General features: G+C 39.0%; 2 protein-coding genes across 8 annotated transcripts in view; both read left to right on the top strand.

Annotated features, from left to right (window-relative positions):
* The window catches only part of LOC132911689 (CUGBP Elav-like family member 4), a 571,541-nt gene that overhangs the window by 135,316 nt on the left and 412,857 nt on the right, over nucleotides 1-23,368 (top strand). The gene's annotated exons all lie outside the window — the stretch shown is intronic.
* On the top strand, nucleotides 19,956-22,686 carry LOC132911693 (protein yellow-like). The gene is made up of 3 exons (XM_060968537.1): nucleotides 19,956-20,481; nucleotides 21,387-21,793; nucleotides 22,039-22,686. Exons 1-3 carry the CDS (start codon nucleotides 20,134-20,136, stop codon nucleotides 22,520-22,522), a joined length of 1,239 nt encoding a protein of 412 aa, XP_060824520.1. The 5' UTR covers nucleotides 19,956-20,133; the 3' UTR covers nucleotides 22,523-22,686.

The following is a 23,368-nucleotide window of genomic DNA, read 5'->3' as shown; positions in this document are numbered from 1 at the left end:
ACTTTCGCTTTCTTGGTCTTGTAGCGCTAAAGAGTGCCGGAGCGAAAGAACCGAGTGCCCTCCCCACTACTTGCAATGACACTCGAGTGTTCTCTCAAGATTTCTTTCAAGGTTCTTTGTCGCCTCAAATGTCCTATCAGGCTTGATAGATCTTTGCTAATGGTTACTTTGCGGCGACGCTTTCTGTTTTGTCGAAATCTTCCCGCCGGCATAAATGTATATTTTTTTATCTTTTTAATGGTCGTATTTATTGCTTTCGTGTGAATAGCTTATCTTCCGACGATTTGAAGCGAAACAAAAGTAGGTTATAATCCTACCAAATTACATTGAGTGTAATAATATAATGACCTAAAACCGATATATTTGTCACTTGCCACCAACCGTTTAAACGAACAACAAAAAAGGAAGAAACGATATCGATTGTGCGATTCGCGGTCAAAGTTTTTGTTAAAACTTTTTAATCGTTATTAAAACTTTTTTCCTTATAACAATAAATAATGAAGATTTTAAAAGCGCTATTAGTTAAAAATATATTTTTTACCACATCGTTGATCCGATGTAATCTATCTCCGTTATTGCTAGTTTTTACGCTAATATGACAATTTTACGGTCGCTAGAAAAAACTGGTGAAATCATTTGCATAGTATAAACACTGTTTCATATGCGAATGGATACCGGTATGTGATGGAATCGTAACAATCTTTTCTTTTACCAAACCTCCGTTCTTTCATCGACACGGTTCGGCTAATTGTAACTTTTGGATGATGGAAAAACGATGAATGGTGAAAGTGTCATCATACAGATAAATGGCATTGTCGCCAAAAGTCTCAGCAGACAAAAGAAAATCGCGTCACCGCCTCAATCCATCGGCAAACTGGATACCATCTAGCCTCGTGCTCACGCTACACGTTCTGAAATAGTGGTGGTTGCGTATATGGGTATATAGGGTGCGGAGTAAGTAGGGATTGCCTGTAACCATGCGGACTACGTCTAAAATCCATTCTCCGCAATTAAGTCAAGAGTCGGGATATTAATATTCGCGGATGTACGTACAAAGCGGAATAATAATTCAACGCCAAGCCAAGAGGGCGCCTATTTTCGCGAGCTGCAGCATCGCTCAAGTTGCCGCCACCGATAGCGGCCACAGTAGTATTCTCGCCTTAAATTTCGGAGAAAACGAGAATTCAATTAGTTCGTATTTATAACTGCTTCCAACGCGTGTCTCATTTACCAATTCGCTTGTTAATCTTCTATCCCACGCCTCCACATTCACTCTAACTTTACCTTTCGTTAACGTTTAACCTTGCGTGCGTAAGGTGAATATACGTGGGTATGTGTTTCACGTACACGCGATAATATCGTGCATAATTTAAATGTAAATATCTATGCAGAGAAGTATCCAATTGGAGAGTTGGACTGTACACGTTATATTCTGTTGATTCCACGTTATTAAAATTTTCATTGCGATGAATTAACAAATATTTTAGATTTTATGTGCGATATATCTCTAACTTTCTTACGAAACTTTGCACGATCGCAAGCTTTCAGCAACTGAATTTAACGATATACGGTTTTGAGAACAAACGATTAATCGTTTATGAGACGTTTAACATTGAAATTACCACCTCACCACCATCTTCTGAGATGTTAGTTTTATTATTAATTGTATTAACATGAGCATTAGATAGTTGTACGATTAATCCGGCACCGTTCGTTACATACATAACAGGTACATAATATGACTGGCAAGGATCGCAATTATTGTCAACGTAAGGTTGACAGATCCGTTACTACGAGATGAGCTTCGATATGATTCTCTGTCCTGCTTTTCAACCATCGAACACAGTATTCTTTCTTTCTCGGGAAGTTTTAATTATTTCAGACCGGGATTTAATATCGTACGATAACCATCGTCGTGTGACCGAACATTCTCACACGTGTATGTAGTGAGAGCACGTCTTCCCCGGGCACATACTTCGAGGTTGGTTATTAAATTTTCACTGGGAAGCGAACAGTCTTAAATATCGATTTTAGCAGTTTTCTTTCTCCTTCTCTTCTCTCTCTCTCTCTCTTCGTCTCGTTCTGTCCTCTTTCCTGTCTGCCCTCCGTTCTCTCGTTTACGCTCGTTCTCTTCCTCTTTTACTCTTTCACGCGCCCTTTATGATTCTCTCCCGAAGTCTAACAACTCTTCAACGGAATATGAGATGTTAAACGACGTGACGTAGAACGCGAGGACCGTGTTTAAACGAGATAAATACGTTGCATTTTTTCAAATTTCGATCATGTCTACGAAATTAGTTCCCACCGGGATGAGAGCAAGGAGAGAATAAAAAAAACGAAGGAGGAACATTAATCACCTGAGAAGTTCGACAGTTGCTCTTGCATGATTATATTTGATTATAAATTTATTTTATATATTTTATGTATTTATAATCCAATTTAATTAACTTTGATTATAATCTCATGCGTTTTATATTTAACAATAATCTTTCCTTCAAAAGTGTCGTAATTTCAAAATACGATACTACAACAAAAGGAAAACCCACGATAGACACGAAGATGCAAAGTAAGGTCGGCTTTTGTTTTATCTTCGACGTGAGAACTAGGCTACGAAGAAACGGACTGGGCTAATTCGGTGTCACTGAAGTTAAGCAGATTACGTTAATAAATCCCTGTAGCAACGGGCGTCCATTGTTGCAAGATCTAGAACTGTCATTACTCAGGCAACTACCGCGTCCAAGGATTCTTTAAATTGGACCCGACTCCAAATATGGCTCGCCACACTTGACAACCATCGTTCTTTGTACAACGCTTATATTTTTTCTCTTCCTTTCTCTTTTTTCATGATTCTTTTTATTATTTGTGTAACTTTCATCCTCATAGAGAGAGAGGGAGAGTGACTGAGAGAGAGAGAGAGAGAGAGAGAGAGAGAGAGAGAGAGAGAGAGAGAGAGAGAGAGTGACTGAGAGAGAGAGAGAGAGAGAGAGAGAGGGAGAGTGACTGAGAGAGAGAGAGAGAGAGAGAGAGAGAGGGAGAAGAGTGACTGAGAGAGAGAGAGAGAGAGAGAGAGAGAGAGAGAGAGAGAGAGAGAGAGGGAGAAGAGTGACTGAGAGAGAGAGAGAGAGAGAGAGAGAGATTATAATTGATTGCAAATTTACATGTTACACCGATATTAAAAATTATTTTAATATCGTGATTCGTACACTGATATATTATTAATCTTCTAGAAGCCATAAACGCGAAATGTTTTATGATTTATTTCCTCCAATTTTAAGTAAAAGAATGCGTTTAGAAGAAAACGAGGCACAGTTAAATTTTTTTCTTTAATCTAAAGACCAATAAAAAGTAGGAAGCAAAAGACAAGGAGATTAAAATAAATGATTAGTACAAATAATTAAACACAGCCTTGTACGCTATCCATAATATTGGATTACGTAAACCGTACTTTGATGCAGCTCAACAAGTAATGATTTTAACAAGCGAATTTGTTTTAAGAAGGTACGTATTTCAGATCGGGAATCAGGGTTTTGCTTAGTCTTATCAGCTAGCTTCAAAATTACCATGACAGTATTAATTAATCATTTAAAGAACATTTAAATCTTCGAACGTAAGAACTTCCGAATAAGAAATCAAGAATGATAACACGATGCATTATTAAATCTTGTTACCTCGTTACCTTGTATCTTGTTACATTAGCATGTTTTCTCATATGTTGTTAGCATACAGAAGGACGTATCGATTAAAATAATTAAAAAGCAATTAAATTATCATGGAAATTGCAAGAAATGGGTAGATATTTTTAGAACATTTGTCAATAAAAGATTGAGGAAAATATTTGTATCGTCTAAGGTAAGTAACACATACAAATGACCGAGTCTTACAAAATACTGATTGAACAGAAGATTTAATTTACTCTCATATCGTAGATCGAATAAAATATGAAACAGTTAGAGCGTCCAGTTAATTTGGTTCTGATAAGCCAATCTGTCTTAGTACTTGTCACGCGCGAGACGTAACACTACTTAAAATTTATTTAATTTTTCTACAAGTATCTCGACCGAAACGCGTTCTATGCACTATCTATCTGTGGGACACAAGCTGTTATAGTTGTTAAGATTTGGTAGGAGATTTGATTGCGGGTCTTTCAATGGGAGCATTATCGTGGACTTCAGACCATCAAAATACACATCAGTTTCGTGTGTACCGCACAATGGACACGCTGCTGCCGTCAGTCCGTACAACTCAGAGCCATCTAGCAATGCTGCGCAATCGACTAACTGTCAATCGATCGGCCCGGATTAAGATAATTTCGTTATCGGCCAGTAGACCAGCCTCGGTATCCGTCAGCCAACGAGGCCGGGTTTCCGATGAACGTTCGATGGCTGACGTAACATTTTATTCGAGCAGGCTAAAAGCACATTGTTCAACGCGAGCCCGCTGTTTCCATGTAAGCGAAATATTTCCGACCACTTAAGCGCGTACGTCTACCAGCCGAACGGCTTTTGCCTTTTTTCTCTGCCCTTCAACAAAAATTTCATTCGTAAAGGATATTTTTGATCGCGAAACAAAATTAAAATACAGGCAAAACGAATGGAAATTTCTCGCGGATCTTTAATCTTCCTGACGTATTTATTTTTTGTGAAAACATCTCATAATATCGCACATGGTTCTTTGCTACGTATTTGGTCTTTTTAGATTTCTCGATTGCACGATGTTAAATTATTCGTTAAAATAATACCAATTCATAATACTAATTTACGTTGTTTAGTTTGAAACTTCTGGGATTCTAATTTGTTCAACTGTCGCGAATTTCCTATTACGAAGGCAACTAAGTTTCACTCCAGCAAGTCATAAAGGGCGTTATCATAATCACGTTGGTACGATTGGAAATTAGAGTCTGCGGGGATGTTCAATTTTATCGGCATCCATATCAGCAGGAGATCGCGAATAGGGAGCGAGAGAAACGACAGGAAGAGACGCAGAAGGGTAACCGAGAACGTTTGCTACGGCAACCATGCGGAAACCCTGTGGCGAAATTTAGGTCAGCATCATGGAACGAAAACGATCGTCAATTTTTTTGGTTTCTTTGCATTGTCGCTCGAATCTCTTCTCTGATCTATGGAACCCTGTTTTCGCCAACTCGACATCGTCTTCCTCATCGAACTCCGGTGTCCTCGTTAACGGAAAAGAATCATTCTTTAGGGTGAATGATTCGATTTCTCTGGAAGAAATCCTAGATTGATCGTCGAAGACTTTCATATTCTGCTCATATATCCAATATATTATATCATGTAATAATATCGGCAACGAAAGTATTGTCTTATCTATTCCTCGTTTTAATTTCCAAACATTGCTTATATAACCTCTTTAATATTAATTACAGATTATATTCTAATCGAAATTTTCAAATTTTCAATTGTAGTTTCATTGGTAGATTGTTTAATTTTAAGCGGAACCTGAAATCTGTACTTAGAGTTTTTCCTCCATCAACAAGTGTTCTTCCATCCGTAGCACCGAGTATTCCTCGTCTTCTTGCAAGTGCTTTTATAAGTGACGAGCCTTGTTTGTCTAATAAATAGCTGGATTTAACCATACTATACTGATATATTCTTCATCACGATTGTTAATTTTCCGTACAAATAACACACTGACATGTCGTTACATCAGCATTTTATTACGAGCTGTTATTTTGGCTAAACCTCTAGTTAGCCAAACATGCAACATGCACTTTTATTCGTTCCGCTTTCGGGCATGAAAGACGTATGTATGTATGTATACTGTACTCTCTAATCGCGTAGTAATACATCGACCTGCGGTTTAGCCTTTCCCGGAAACGTCAATATCGGCGGCCAAAGCGTTGAAGCAGATTTATTGACATGCGAGCGCAGTTCACGAGCTCCAGCTTATCAATATGCTATTTCGTTGTCTCGCCTTTCTCACTTGCCACGCATCGCAGCGTGTCTTGCGTAACTTTTCCATGGTAAATTCAATGTTTACCGAGACATTTCGTAATCAAAGAACAAACGTGTATGAATAATTACGCGTTGCCTGCTTTCGAGGAAGTTCATATCGATTGTGTTTTATTAACGTTCTATGAGGACGCATGGAAAAGTTAAGCAAATCGCATCGTATATTATCCTTGTAGTACTCGTAGCTGTTACAATTAGTTGCATTAAACAAGTGACTGACAAACATTCCTTACGTATTTGCTATTGAATTTGAATATCGACTTTTAACAAGTTTGTCATCGATAGCATAGTTTAAGCGGAAATTCTACCGTAGACCTTCGACAAATATTTCCTTTGCATATCGTTAGAGGATAACTACGTATAATGGTACAAAAGAATATTTTGTAAAAGTAAAATTCGTGTTGAGTCGTTCCGTTTTAGCACGCGATACAACACAGTGGAACGAACACGATAATGGCGAAACAAATTGAGATTGGTAAAGTTTTCTGATATCTTGCTCAAAGTTTCATATGTTTACCCCATATCGAAAAGAATTAAAAGCTCCCCGTGGTCTGCCTTGACAAAGAGGGATGCATATTGGATGAAATTCATTATTAAACGGCTCACGGTGTAGCCTGGATGTGTCACAGTGAATTTCGTCGTATTAAAGAGGACTTTTTCGCCGGCACGTTCGGCAAGCCGGGACCAACCCTCCCCGTAATAACAGTGGTCGTGGCCAAGTCCCACGAGGGCGGTGAATAAGGGCCACACCGTGGACTGACTTCGTAGTAGTTAGATCGCGCAAACTTTTAGTACTCTACTCGCGTAATTTTCGAAGTTATGTCGTCGCACGGCTCGCGTAATTTCCACGGTGTATATTATAAGCCGTTCGTGACCCGACCAGCAATGTTTTTTAATTTTTCTTCTTCCCACTGGCGACTGAACGGAAGGAATTTTCCCACGGGAGAATTACGCGATATCGCTATCGGGCGAGGGTGAAACCCGACGAAATCACTATCTGCTCCTTTCTTTAATTCCAACCTATCGCGAGAACGTACGATGTAAATTAATCGCGTATCGCGACGAAATATCTGCTGTTCGTCGAAAGAAATATGCGTCTCGATATTTCAACGAAGCGCTACCAATACCAAAGTTGTCCTTATCGAGCCAATAAATATTTTTCTTCACGTTCCGAGTAATAACTTATTTTCGGGAGACGATTAAAGCAAACGAAGTAGATAAGATTATCCTCGATGGAGTGGGGTGGGGGATAACGGGAGGGCGTGGGGACACTCTGTCGTGCCGTTCGTTTCGATTCGTTGTTTTTTCTTTTTCTCTTTCCATCTATCCCCCGGCAGTCCTCGGCCACGCAATCGTCGAGGGAATGCAGAGTCTCGCGTCGAGAACGTAGCCTCTGTTCTCTCTCAGCGGGATGCTACACACACGAGAGCGAGAAGTTGCAGAGTGGCCCTTTATTTTCATTTTCGCTGCCTTCCTCGTGGCGCTGTTTCTCCCTATATTTATCTAATAGCAGCACCCCCAGACCGCGGGCTCTTTTCCTACACCGACAACCGGTTCACCGCAGCTGCGTATAGCTCGGGTTGCGCGCACTTTGCGCCTCCATTATACGGGCAGTTTCCTTTCCCGCTCTGCCGTGTCCTCGAAATAATTAAGAGTTCATTAAGGGAAGATTGATTGCGCTGTTTAAACTTGGTCTACGCTACGGTTCAATCCCCTTCCCTCGTTTTCCTTGCTTCTTTTCCCTCTCCCTCTCTCTCTCCCTCACTCTCTCTCTCTCTCCAACCGTTTCCCTTTCGTTTCTCTCTCTTTTTCTCACTTCGTACCGTCGTACGATCATACGACGTGATGAAATCCATGAATAGAGGGCCGTTGTTTATTAGCTGCCAGATATTTCTTCTCTTCCCTTTTTCGGTCTTTCGTTCTTCCGCCTGGTGCACTTCCTGCCCGCATACCTTTTTTCGATCGTCCTAACGGTTAATGGCTCCGACACAATGACTTCGAGTTTAAACGACGAAGCTTCGCCCGGGGCGACCGGCCATTTGTCAGCCGACAAACCTCACTGACATCGCTTTTTTGGCAGACCGTGCACTAGTACTCACCGAAACTCGTTCGTTCCCTGTGAATTTGAATTGTTCGTTTTCCTCCTTCGATCCATTGCAAGAGATTCGCGAAAAAAATGCTGAAAACAAAATTTTACCAGCAATTCTGACGTTTACGTTGCATAGAACGTGGCGTTACAGATCACGCTGTAAGTTTTTCCCGTCGAAAGAGCTTAAACGTAACGTTACAAAATATACGCACATAGGAAAACCGTACCATACAGTACATATGACGACGGGTATATGTATACGCGAGCTTTAGCAGGAACGTTCGTTTATTTCGTTGGAAAAAATACGCATATTTATTTTAACCAAACAATGTGCTGTTTGCTTTAAAACGCAATATTTTTTCTCTCTTTTTATTTTTATTTCCCGTCCCCGATATTTCGCGTATTTTCTCACCAGCTGGCAATTTAATGAAAAGGAATTTTCTACGGCGAAGAGGTCTGTCAGAGACGAGGAAACCCTCTCGTCTGTTTCCACTTTACGGGTAAGACTTGAAACGTCTGGCAAGATCTTCTTAACAATGTGAATAGTCTTGGAATTCTCGATGGTCTTTGTGCGGACGACGTCATTCGCCGTTATGAAAATAACGGCACTAGAAACGTAAAGGTCGCTACTTTCGTAGCTACCGTCGACGGGGAATTATATTGGAAATAGTTTCGAGGCAGCTATGCGGTGCCGGAAACCCTGCAGGGCCATGTCGAAACTTTCCCAGCAATACTGACATAGTTGACAGACTGCGGTATGTCGGCACAATAACAGCATATTATTTATTCAGGTTGATTCGTCGCGCTGGCAGGAAAGTTTCAATGGAAATACGAATAAATAATACGATGGTCGCGCGATGATTCCCAATAAAATGGATTCCCCTCCTTCTCCTGCACCCTGCCCTCTCTCGTTGATTTTTTCGCTACTCTCGATGACACGAAAGCAACGGAAATAACGAAAGAGATTGACAAAACGAAGCTGTTTTCAACATCGGTGGAAAACATTTCACGGGATGCTGATAAATGTAAACGCGTCGCTGACGTTTGCTAAATTGTATAGTAAATAAATATTTCTCGCGAATATTTTGATGCATCGAATACGGATGGACGAAACCGAACGAACACTTTTTTCGCATGAATTATTCATACGATAATACGATAGAAGCCATTTTTAAATCGTTCTCATCCGTGAAAATACATTTATGCCGAATCCTAAACATATGGCTTTATCTCGTCAAAATTCCCACCTTTCGATCAACAAATTCACCAGCTAACGATATTTCCAGATTTTTATTCAATTTTTCTTCTCACAGAGCGCCTCCTTTCGATAACTATACTAGAGTCGACCTATATGTGAGCTATAATCTCGAATACGTAGTTCTGCGACTCATTTGAATAAACACACAAAGTTTATTTTGAAGATTGTCAAGCTCGTTTGTTCGATGGTAAAAACGCTAATTCTAGAAATGGTTAACGATAAAGAAGGCACGGACGGAAATGTGTTTGGGAGGAAGATAAGAACGAATGCGATTAGTCGAAGCTCCAGCTAATCGTATCCGTTGATTCGACGCGATGTTTTCCTTTTCTACCGGCGAGGCTATTACCGGTAACGATCTCGAAGCAAATTTACGACTCATTTGCTAAAAACGACCTGTCTCCGCAGAATCTTTCTACAAATCACGCGCGTGGTAGACTGATTTAAGTGGCAAGGCTCTTCGGCCGATTTGACAATAAGATCGAAGGAGAGATTCGAAAGAAGGATAGTTACCTTCGAAGACCAGCTCCCATTACGGTTATTACTCGTCGTCCAGAGTAACAAGAACCTGGTAGATTGCCTCAAATCACCGACTGCGATCCGCCTAGCAATCAAGCTACCCCGTTTTTCTTCGTCGTGTCGATTCGAGCCTTCGTCTATAACTTAAACCACCTCCCGTTTCTTCCTCTCTTCTCTCTCCTCTCTTCTTCGCTCCGTACCCGAAATCCATTATCGATCGTCACTCCTATAACGAACATTAAATCGATGATTACGCTAACGAGATGTTCATGCGAGACGTTTACGCTCGCCTAATGCTTTAGAATCTACAAATCGGTTTGCAGTCGCAGGCGAAGGTGAAGGCAGGAAGCAACCTAGCAGGCCTATTTTAAAATTTTAATATTTAATTTGCTAAAATATCGTTTGTAACATCGTTGAAGAAGTCAACAAGAACCACTTGTATTCTTCTCGTTCCGAAGCCAACTTCCGCGTAGATTAAAAATAAAGTTTGTTTTTGCTTGGTAACGTGAAATAAACCAGCAACGCTTCCGCCGCCGTAAAATATTATTTTTATGCGAGTGGTTCCTTCTCGGAAACGAGCGAAGTAAATACCGTCGTACGAACTGTAAATTGAAAACCAAGCGGAGCAATTTCAACCAAGTTCCATCCTTCGCGTACGCACAGCCTTTTCACCTATACGCGCGTTCTTCTCTCTCCGGACCACTTTATCTCTGTTTTTTATTTTTTTATTTCTTTTTTTTTGACCTTTCCTAGTTTTTAAACTGTGCTTGAAAGCACGAAAAGCGAGTGCCGTATCGTATTTACACAGGCACTGGCTGCTGACAGTCGAGCGACCGGGGGAAAGAGCAGTACCCATTGTGCTCCAGTGGGTCACACGTGGAATAGCCATGGCGGCGGGTAGAGAACAAACAACTATATGCGAACTTACTCGATTAAGGACGATTGAAACGAACCCGTTTTACCGAGCCTTCTGAGCGTGGTGCGCATTGTGTCCGGTTTTACGTGTCGCACAAACGCCGTAAATCAACGTTCGAGTTACACCGAATGAAGCGTGAGAATAAACTTTGTCGTATTTACCGAATAAATCTAAAAGCGTTCGCCGCGTTGCAGAAAAGTCTCGATGATCGTCACCGTGTGTTGATTTCGACTCCAATCTTTCGACTCACAAAATACAGAAATATTTCTATCCCTTTCTTTTTTGGAATCTCTTAGTTACGAGGATCGCGTGAATATCGTTCAAAATTTATTTCGTGAAATATACTCGACGTGGAAGTAATAAAAATCGATGGCGCGAGCGAACGCTTCGCAACGTTCCTACGTTAAACATCAAGGTCGTTATTCCGCCAAATGATATTTCGAATCGTGTGGTTTTGCGTTGAGGTTTTACCTCGAGGCTTTGCAGCTTCAAATCAGACGTAATCAAACCGAATCGGTATTCGGTTGTGCGATCGGGACATCTTACCGGCAATCGGGTTTACGAGCCCTGTACAGACACGATTGACTACGCTGATCAAAGCACGTCTGCGTTTGATAGATGCCAGCCGCGCGGTGCGAGCGTAATTCAATTCGACAGAGTTGGACGTGAGCTGTTCAATGGACATAAACTGTGTGCAAACCTGTGATTAATGTTCCCTCTATTCTTATTGTTGTCACCTTGTCAACCTATAAATAATGTCATTTTCATATTCAAGGGACCTATTCAACCGGGATGTGTAGCAGAGATTGGTCGCGTAACAATAGTCAATTGGATCAGTCGGTGTACACAGAACGTGTAAGAAGGTGGTACGGAAAGGTAGAGATACGTGGACGGCATAGGAAAAATGTGCAGGACCATGGTTACAGTGATAAATCACCGTCGATCTTACTCGGGAGATCCTTTCAAAGTTCTTGTTAGCGAAACGTCGCTCTTCTGTGATACCGTGCAAAGGGGTCGTAGAAACGGTTCCAAGAGGTTAGCTATGGCAAAGATTCTATCTCGACAACGAGATGCAGTTCTTCGTACGCAACAAAACATTACAAGATTCAGGTGACGCTACGGTAATCCTACTTGACTAACATGAGCCAAGTGACGTAGCAATGTTTCGCAGCTAGAAGAAAAATTGCAGACAACACAACATGCCGTTGGTTCTCGGTTTTCCTCGGAAAAAGACGCGACCGGTCGACCATACGACCAAGCACTTTCGATAATTAAAGTGCCGTGTTAGTGTCATCCACTGGCGGCACCCCTCGACGGAGAAGGTTAAACGGCTGGCTCTAATACCTTGCCTCGATTGTCCTAACAACTTCACCTCTATTTATTCTCGCGAGTTTACCGAAGCCACGACCGAGTGGAAATGCATCGGTCTGGAAACCACGGAATTCGTTTGGAAATTCAACAGCGCGCAACCGATCAAGATTCAACTTTGCAAGAACGTTTCCCCTCGATATAATACTGTTACCGTAATTTTCAAGCTGGGCAATCGATAATAGACCGATTAAACTCTTCTTTTGTCGAACGATTAATCGACGAAAGTCAGTTTCTTTATAAGCTGTTCTTTGATCTTACGTTTAAAGTGGTTTCTTGCGTACTTTCAATGGCCTCGTATAACTTAATTAGACTCCGTTCTTTCCTTTAAGATATTCTCGGAAAACAAACGTCCCACGTCGACGAATCTATCCTCAAAAATATATGTCAACGATAAATGTCTTTCAGAGTGGTTATCGATGGATAGAGATTTCCATGTATTTTATACACCTCCAGGTGTAAACGTTCACCGGCTAGGATAATTTCTTATGTGACTTCGTGGATTTTGCTTAACGTATATATCGTATATCTATTAATCGAGAATATGGAAATCTCATAGTAAACGGTATATGATCGCCATTTATTTGTTTCTTTGGCCATGGAGGGTGCAACACCTCGAATGGTAGAAAACAGAATGAATGCGAGCCACTATTCGGTATAACGACATTTTGGAATGGGATAAAAAGTTTTCCAATGAAAACTAGTTGGAAGTTATTACTTGACGAAATTACCGCGTCTCGTTGCGGTGCTGGAGCGGTGTGGAATCGGGAGCGAGCGTGTTTCACCGATGAGCAGTAACAGCGGCAACAGCTCCGTCGCTGCAGCCTCCAGGTGTGCCGTTCTAACGCGCCTTTCGAAACTTAACTCGGCGAATTGTGTTATTCAAATTTGTTCCCCTTTCTGGTCGCGCCGCTATTTTTCAACGTGTTTCACGATATCGTTTGATGCAGTGAAACTGTAGCAAGGCGGTACGAAAATCGCTTCCCCTTTTTCCTCTTTCGAATTGCGAAACCTGCTACGAAAACAAACGACTCTTTGCTTCGCATTATTCCGCCTGGCTATTTAAACCGCCGGTAATTGCTCGGGGTGAATGGAAAGAGAGGGATAGAAGGGTGATCAGGAAGGAACGAGGAAGAGGGAGAAAGGAGGCAATTTAACGAAACGCTGGTTTTAAAGAGCGAACGCCAAGGGAAGGGGATGAAATACGGATAGAATCGAAAGAGAAAAAAATTAATTCATTAATAGAATGCGTTCGTCCATTATGCTGCCGATCGTACGAATGGTCGTGAACGTGGGCGTGTGGCCGGAGATCGGAGAGAGAGCGTCGTGCCAGTCGCTGTTTACACGCACGCAGACTCCGAACGTTTCATTTTCTCAGGATTAAGTAACCACCGTGGTCGTTACCTACATGCGCGGTCCGCTATTAACGGTTTAATTAGCGTAAGTTTTCATTTGTAGGATTACAACGCAGCAAACTTTTGCTTGGTGGCGGAAGAGTGGAAAGGAAGGCTAGTTGGTGGGTGGTAAGAGCGGAGGAAAAAGAGAATCACTGGTTAAGGGGAGGAAAGAGCGAACGATCGTTTTTCACCGCAAACGTGGCTTATTATTGCATTTGCGCGGATTATGTCAAAGCCTCTAGTAATTTGCCACTTACCTTTACCGTGGAAAATCGGAAGAACGTCGTTATTTAACTCGTCGTTCGAAGATTTTAAACATCGGTTCGCAAATAGGCTAATCCTTGTAGAAAGATCAATTTATGCGTTTTCACAGTCGTTTCTAATCAATTAGTCGTTTATAATTAATCGTAGTTGGAAAGAGAAAATTCACGAAATGAAGGAAGACGTGTTGCTTTCAATCGAGGCACATTTTGTAGCGATGACGGAGTGAAAAATACAACTACCTCGACGATTTTCCGAGAGTAATGAGTCTCTTATTTTGTTACGTTGCCACTCGTTGCTTCGTCCTAGCTACGTAAAATTTGTTCGGGTAAGACTGTCACGTTCAGTAGGTCCAACAGACGTGCCCGTGACACCAAACTCGAGTGGATTGGTCCACGGGTCAGACACCGGAGAGAAACGAGGTGTAGCAAAAGGAAAGGGTGCCCTGTGTGCTCCCCACTCGAACTATTTATTCCGGCACAAATCGCATTACCAACTTCAACTGCAAAATTGACTTCGTCCAACTTTTACGACGCCTTCGCCTTTACGCCCCTTCGACGCCACCCGCACGGTCAGAACTTCAACTTGTACGAGGGTTTACCAAACTCAGTTTAAGAAGAAGAAGAAGAACTGTTTCAACCGGAGAGAGACGCATCTTGCGGGTCTTTCTCCCTTCCGCTGTCGATATAAAATCGTACGATGCGAGAGCTTCTGCTAGAATGGCAGTTCGGAAGTTCGAACCGTCGGGAATAACGAACGGTATCGCCGTAAATTGTTCTACCTTTCTTTTCCTTTTCTTTTTCGATTAATCCTGTACGAGAAATGTGACTGGCATACGTCTTTCAGGATACAATGACTCGATGCCGTTGCTGATGAAATTTATATGTCACAAAATTGTGAATTTATTTTACGTACGACGTTATAGAGATGCGAAGTTACTTAGTTAACTACTACTACTATACATATAAATATATCAAAAGGACGTTGTTCAAATATCTATAAAACCTAATACATACAGATGCATTCTCTTTAAAAAGTTTTATTTTTACTCGTAGTTTTTGCTTGGGCAAGAACTTTGTAGAAGAACTTCGAAGAAAATGAAGTTCACCATCTTACCTGCCACAAAACCCATTATGTAAACTGTTCTTTTGTGTGTAAAACGCTTAAATTTACAAAAGTTCTTTTAGTTGAAGAAATTTCGCTGAAATGTGATATATGGTATGAAAGTATCTGCTTTAATTAACACTTTAAATAGAATGGTTTAGACAGCGATAATATGATACTTGAGTGCCATATTTTTGAAATAGGTCTCTGATGGAATGACATTTCTAAACAGGTTCTAGACAGGTTCTTCGATAATTAGACAGGTTCCATGGGACGAATATGCGACGCAAAAACTGGTAAAAGTCAGTAACTTACTGCGTAATTCAAATTCATAACGGAAAAGATTCGAATCGAGAATATTTATTCTCATAAAAAGATATATTAAATCAAAGGACATGCGTACCAAACGCAAATGTAATTTATATTTCTGATGAATGTACATCAAGAATCAATTACATTTTTTCTACGTTTCACAGAATGAAAAATTTTTACCACAATTTGTGTAACGTAACGGCAAAGAATTTTTATTAGATATTTAAATCAGTGGAAGTGAATGGAAAGAGAGAGAGAGAGAGAGAGAGCGAAAGAGAAAACTACACTATTTCTACTCTTATGAAATTCTGAAAGTGACTATACTTCTATGAATTCTTCGTGCACATTAAACCTTTATTGACGATCAACCATTCCGCGATATTCATCTTTACACGCATTTCCTATCATAAAATTTTTCTACAACTTTAGATAAAAGATTCTATCAGTAGCAATCTTTATTGGCAAAATTTATGAAAGATTATTGTTTCCTTATTAAGTTCTCGTTCCGTATTGAAGAGTTGTTTTGGACGGATTAATTTGCATAAGTAGCTTTCAGTGTACTCATTAGTCTGTGTGCGTATACCCATGTATTTGTCCTCATTCAGTGTTTCTTATTTCTTGTTAACTTCGTAGAAAGCGAGCCGTTTCACTTTTAACAAGGAAGTGCGTACTCTACAATGTTTAATGCATCATTCATATCTCGTTAACTGCGAAATTGAGTAATACTTTCCTGAATTCTTAATACCACATTGTTAATATTAGTATATACTATTCTTATATTTCATAATTATTATTATAATGCATTATCTTAAAGTATTATACCATATTTCTTCTATAAAGTAAATGCAATTTTTCTATATCGCAAGAACAATTACTAGAAAATTACATCAACAATTGTGCTTGTAATAGCACTTGAACATAAAGTATAAATTATGATTCAGAAGTAAGATCTCGAGTATAAAGTCATGTCCATTTGAATGATTGAAACAGGTTTATTTATAGATTAATCTAAAACAAGAATTCCTTCTGGAAATGTATCTTTATGGTACGAATATAACTGATACTCGTTGTACACTTTGCATTAGAATTGAAATTAACCACCCATTTGTCTTCTGGTTCTGCTTAATCGTGACTAGCCGGATGATTTATGATTTCCACTTCTCCTTAGCAAACACAGTTGTGCTGGCCAGATGTGGCGAAGGGTGTAAAGCGATTCAGAGTCGAAATCGAGAAGGGTTGGTGGAAAAAATTAGGTGCTGTCTGCCATGAAAAGCGTGGAGATTATGAGCGTATTGCGTGATTCGTACTTACGTACGTAACAGTTGGAAAACAGTTCTGACGTGCCAAGGTTTTCATTATCCGCGAAACGCAAGATCGACCAATCTTACATTGTCGTTTTTCTTTTTTTATGTAGTACTTCATGGATATCTATATTAAAGGTTTGTTGAAAGTAAAACGCAATGCTCGGATCGATGATAATAATACATATTATCCGTGATATAAAAATAGTTCGCAGCGTACCCAGTAATTTAGCGAAAATAACACTGTGCAAATACAAATTAAGTGATCCGCCGCGACACTGATCGATGCAGTGAAACTTAGATATGCGATCTAGAAAAGTTTTGCGAAATATCTTTTTTACATTTATTTTAAACGAGTTAATTCAATGAGAGTTGAAATATTTTACGCGTCTTAAAATTAGATAAAGGCGATTCTCATTTTTACTTTCATCGATTTTAGTATTAGAAACAACTTTAATCCTAAACTTCCTACGAATTAAAATAAAATTACAATTAAATTTTTTCGTATTATTTCGTTTCGAGTATCCATATACTTAAATATACGTGTGATTTTAATCCCTCGATTTCAAGTATACCTGCGGTGTATTTACATTTGTTGACATTGGTTTTGTAGGTTAAGCTGTTGATTAAGAAATTACAACCTAGAACGGTGTTAAAGAAACGAAGGAACTTTTCTTAATCTTGTAGTTTGTGGGTTCGCAATCGATTTGCCGAACGCCAAGATGTATTCGAACACGAACGTTTTTAATAACCTTCGCCACGCTCGCAAATTTACATGAAAATAGTTGAAGCTCTATTTCAGGTGAGCGTGTACCGCTTCCAAATAGCTGATCCAGTTTCGAATCACGCAGTAGCTAATGCGTTCATGACCACATTCGGTGAGCATTCGTTATTGACGTTCCGACGCGCACACTGCCGACGGTTCTGATAGCTCGTGTTTGTATTCATTGGGAAATACAGAAAAGCCACGAAAGTAAAGTGCATCGTAGAATCACTATTTTCACAGTAATTAAATCGATTTAGTAAAAACGAGGATTTCCAAAGATCAGCTTATCGATTTGCAGCTCATTGGTCTCTGAATTCCTAACGGAAATAGTCTTAACACTAAACCTGCTGACACTTCGTGTATACCTATTTCTACCGTGTGCGATCAAAATGATTAAAGAAGTAATAGTTTTTATGATTTAACTTAGACAATGGTTAATTTATAACTAAATGTATATAAAATGAACTTTCATAAAATTTCGTCCATATTTACTTTTGTTTAATTTCAATTATAGACTTAAATAAAATTACACTTTTATTTCTATAGAGATATATCTTATTCAACTTTGCTGTATTTTTTACAAATTATCTTATTATCAAATATACATTTGCCGCATACATATTTCCCGCATCTTAAACAAATTTTCGTAATTTTGTAATCTTTATAATTTTTCACTTGACAAGTTTTTTGTAGTAATGAATCTAAACTTGTTGATAGTTTTATTGCATGATTTTTCCCGCGATTTTTTATATAAAAATAATGTACGCACCAGGTTTATAACAATTTTCTAAATTCTCTATAAATCGGCCCCATACTGTAAATACCATTGCAAATTTATTGGTTCGTAAATGTTGTCTTCTTTCGCTTTTCTTATCAAATCGTATAAATCTCATAATTTCAACAGTCATTCCTGCTCATTGTTTTTGAAAAAAATCCAAGTCTCCAAATTTTATTCCACAAATATGAAACATCTAAATTCTTTGCCTGATATGATCGGGCATATAGCAGAGCAATAAATGCATCTAGTTTTGTCGTATCTAACTCCATCTTAGTCCCCAATACTCTGAATACTTCTTCTTCCGTACATTTTATTATACGATCCCTTATACGGTGATCAATGATAAGATAAAATGCCGTCTTTACTTGTCCTTTCATCATATGCCATTTAGCATATCCCTCAAAATATTATAAACTAATGTCCTGACAGGTTTGGGACTTGCATCTATTTTTTCCCAAACTGTCCCATCAGGCCCAGTTGCGATACGTTGGTTCCCTACATCAGTCTCACTCTGTCAACGATAATTTCTTTCCTTTTTGCCCTGGACGTGAACGCTTATTTATAAATAATATTCAACTCTGATTCGGTTGTAAATAGCTTTTCACGTGTTTCAATGCCGTTTTCAGTTGCTGAAGTTCCTTGTTCATAGCATACTAAACAGTCTTCTTTTATGTCCGTTATTTTCTTTTATAATTTTTCTTTTAAAAGTCGTGACATTTTTAGGGTAAATATTTACCACAGAATAACACCATGTACGGAGTATAAAATTATTGTCAATTTTGATATGCTTTACTTTTGCTTTTATAACAACTTTACACAAAACGCTCTGAGATGCATCCTGTCTGAGTTCTAGAGATAACAAGGTTAAATGTCGACTGATTGACTAACAAATTGAGATGTATTCTGGTCGAGAAGTCGAAAACTGTAATCTGAACGATAGCAAGTAAGATAACAAATAAGAATATGGTCTGTGACGACGATATTTATAAGAAAATATTGATGAGTATTGGTCGTTCTCCACCAACGGTTACTCGAGTGTGGAGCTAGGGAAAACCCGCTTTTTCCGTGTTTTACCGCAATGAGCGATAACCCTAAGATACTTCTCGACTTTCAAAATGTTTATAACAATGGACTGTAAAGTATGCCAAGTTTTATGGCGGTTAGGATTATTATAGGCCTGAATTAATATGTCTTGACAGTTGGTGACCATCTTGATCGAGGGATAGATTATGATTTATGATAAAGTTACGAGCGTAACAGTTGTTATTATTTGTTATTATTGATTTTGTTTGTCATCTGACCTTGAGATAGCCTTTCCTTTGTACTGATTGCATTTATTTTAAGAGTAACTAAAATATAGCGGGCGGTCAATTTGATTGATAGGCAAGGCAGAATACAATTTCTCTTTAGAAAAGGAAAAAGTAAACTAAAAGTAAATACCGAAAAATATATTGTATGCATGTTTTAGGAAATGTCAGAAATTATGAAGCGATATGATAACGTTTAAATATGGTTAAATTTGTGCAGAAGTTTGAAAGCGGCCAATTTGACCGACACTGATAGGTTTAGTGTTAAGCAACTTTCGATTCGTTGAAACAACATAGCGTCTTGAAATATTTAATAATTGAATATGCAGAGTATCTTAAAAGAATCAGAGTATCTTATGCTTGTTATACTTATTAGTATTAAAAATTTCTTAAGCGCAAGATCGACTTCTTGATTTTGCACTATAGCAAGTACCTATGCAGAGAGCAACGACCTTGCGTCTACTCATAAGACTGCATATGTAATACTCCTTATTCACTTTCTATTATCTAGTAATATATCCAGATAGTTCAGATCGTAAGTCGCGTTAAACAGTCTCGTAATATTCAGTTCAAGGTTAACCACACCACCAAGCCATATGAACAGGGAAAGTAACCGGTTTCGATGGTAGTAATGCCACTGTCAAGAATATGTCTGCGCTGCTCTGTGAGGTAGTGTACTTTGGATCGCGAAACCGATCGAAGCCACGAACATTCTAGTCTACGAGTTTCCGAGTGGAACATACGTTGTTTATATGTCACGACGAAGGCTTCAGTTTCTTGTGTAATTCGTGATGGTTCGATTGTTGAGTTTTATCTTGATTCTTGGGTTCTTGTATTGTGCAACAGGCGGAGAACTAGAAGTTGCTTTTCAATGGAAATATTTGGATTGGACCTGGCCGAATGTTCATTTGACGGGAAGAAATCAAACGCTGGGTAACGCGTTTACCCAGGATGTGGACATCGATAGATATGGTCGTGTGTTCGTAACAAGTCCTCAGTGGTTGGATGGTGTACCGATTAGCTTGTCGTTGGTAACGACTGCCTCTGGTTTCGGTGGTCCTTTACTGATCCCGTATCCTGATTGGACCTGGCACACGCCATACAGTTGTGACAGCATAATATCTGTGTATAGGTTGGCGGTAAATATCATGATAAGTGTAATTGCTGCAAAGGTTTTCAGGTTTACCAGTGAAATGGTATTTTAATAAATTCAGACGAAAATTCTTCGATGAACAACTCTTGGTAGAAGCCTTTACTTCTCTCAAAATTGTCCGTTGAGTTATTGCGTACGCTGAAATAATTCAAACAGCTCTTCTTATGATAAATTTATTAATTAAAATAAAATTTATTAATTAATAATAAATTTATAAATTTATTTAAATTTTGTAGAGATATGGGGTGGCATATAAAGATTTCTAAGCAGTTAAATTTAGTAATGTCTACGTTTGAGAATTATATGGAAAATCACAAAATAAATGCATAGAAATTTTTGTATGGCATTGTAACTCCATTAAGTGATACGAAATAGAATTTTCTTTTGACGATATTAATAATTACAAGTTTGGTAGGGCGTTAAAAATTTGGCAATTCGTGAGGATAATAGAAAAATTTGCATAAATTACTTATAAACGAACGCGTTTAAAATATTCTACGATTAAAAGTTATACACGACGTTTAACATACTTCTATAAATATTTCATGATCAGATGATAAATGCAATAAAATGTTTATTTTACATGCATAACCGGAGATGTGTTTTTTCCTATGTAATCTTTCAAATCAAAAAAGATTGTAAATAAGATCGTACACACGCATAAATATTAAATGAAAATATGTATATCATTATGTTAATGTAGACGTGAAAGTAGTAAACGTATAGCAAATTTACACGTTGGAATATTCAACTACGGGAATTACTTCCATTTTATTTTATAATTTTATTAATACGATTTTAAGATATGCTTATCATTAGAATTAATCGCAACTCAACGCGTTAAAAGTCGTGGAAGGTTATATTAAAGGTAGCAACGAAATCACTGTACAGATAGACGAATGCAATCGTTTGTGGGTTGTGGATACTGGTCGCATCAGAGGAAATGCTGTTTGTCCTTCGAAAATATTGATCTTCGATCTTGCGAACGATCAGTTGGTCCATAAATACGTGGTTCCGGATGATCAAGTGCTGCACGGGAAGGCAGCATTAGTTACGCCAATCGTCGATGTCGGAAAAACATGTTTCGATACTTATCTCTACGTGGCGGATGTGGATCAAAATGGCCTACTGATTTATGACTTATATCACGATTATTCATGGCGAGTAAACAACACGCGCGGCAATGCTTTTGGTCCGGATGACGATGCCATGAACATTACGATCGCTGGAGAATCGTTCGATTTAACGGATGGTACTCTCGGAATGTCATTGTCACCAATTGGATTTTTCGACGAAAGGTATCACTCTTATTATTCATGTTCTAGAACAAGTTTCACAAACATTTAAAGTAATCTCGGAAAATTAATTCTATTAAAACACTATGCAATATATATTCTATTCCTTAACTCAACGTGAGTTGATCGAAGAACAAGGAAAATAGGAATATACAGATAAATGGAAGTCGATGAAAAATTGTCAAAAATTATGTCCGATGCTTGTTTTACATTCAACAGAAATTCGTCACACAGCATACAATTTTCAGGTACCTTTACTTCAATTCGTTGGCCAGCTATCGGCAAAAGTTTACGAGTACCTACTCTTTAAAGCAAAGTAAATACAACGAACCAATAGTGTTCGAATCGAATTATAAGAGAGCAAGCCAAGCGGGTGTTCAAGCAACGTCGCGAAGAGGCGTAATATTTTTCCAATTAGTCCAATTAACGGCAGTCGCTTGTTGGAACATTGAGAAACCATTTACACCGGAAAACGTCGTGGTAATTGCTCAAGATGAGGAGACGCTGCAGTACGTGAGTGGCATTAAAGTAATTAGAAACAGACAGGGTGAAGAAGAGTTGTGGTTCAACACAAACAGGTTACAAAAGACGATAAACATGACACTGAAACCTACTGAAACGAATTTCCGTATAATCAGAGGGAAAGTCGATGATATTATCCGAGGGACGAATTGCGAGCCTTCTGGCATAAAACACAGATTTCCGGATACCAACTTCTGGCACCGGATATGAATCGAATAAATTGCATTATCCCAATCAAATTCAATTCACCAGATCCTACCCACGTATCCTTTCGTATGATCGCAAAATCATACGAGCGATAAAGTGTGTTTCTCTTCTGTAATGTAACTTAATCATAAATAGGGAACATATAAGTAAAATTTTTATTCGAAAAAGATCATTTATTTCTCTCACGTGTATACATTATGCGACAGTGATATATTTATACATTCTCTTATACAATTATCGGCCAATTAATGCGTATCGTACAGTATTTTTTTTTTTTATATATAAAATAAACTTTCAGAATCTAACAACTGTCAATTGTTTTGCATAAGCGAGACAGCTGCTTCTGTTAACTTTTCGATAATGATTACTTTTTTCTCGTGAAAGATCAGGAATGTCTAGACATCGGGGATTATTCAACTAGCTCGAAGAGAGAGTAAGCCACGAGTGTAGGAGAGGGATTCTGCGAATGACAGTTAGTGTGTAGCAATTTAGTTAACCGTTTCATCGCTGCCTTTTGAGATGTAACGAGGCCTGTCCATGACAGAGCGTCACTAGAAAGCTGAATGTTTCGATAGTATAGTCAGCTGGTCGCGGCACGAGCGCAACGCGACGGAGACAGAGAGGTGTGCGGTGAGTGATACGGCCGCAAGTTTTTCTGGACAAGAAAATCGATACGATGCCTTTTTCTCGGCGGCGCGGCGAATTCAGGAAGTTTTATCAGCCTTTTGGGTATCACAAGCTCGAAGCAGGAGACGGAGGCGCAAAAGGCGGAGGGAGGAGATTGGTTGAGATAAATGCGCATTCACGAGGAATTGTTCGCGTTACTGCCGCGGCACCCTTGGGATACCA

The sequence above is a fragment of the Bombus pascuorum genome, chromosome 11, assembly GCF_905332965.1.
Source record: "Bombus pascuorum chromosome 11, iyBomPasc1.1, whole genome shotgun sequence".
Lineage (NCBI taxonomy): Eukaryota > Metazoa > Arthropoda > Insecta > Hymenoptera > Apidae > Bombus > Bombus pascuorum.
This window is presented reverse-complemented; position numbering and strand designations above follow the sequence as displayed.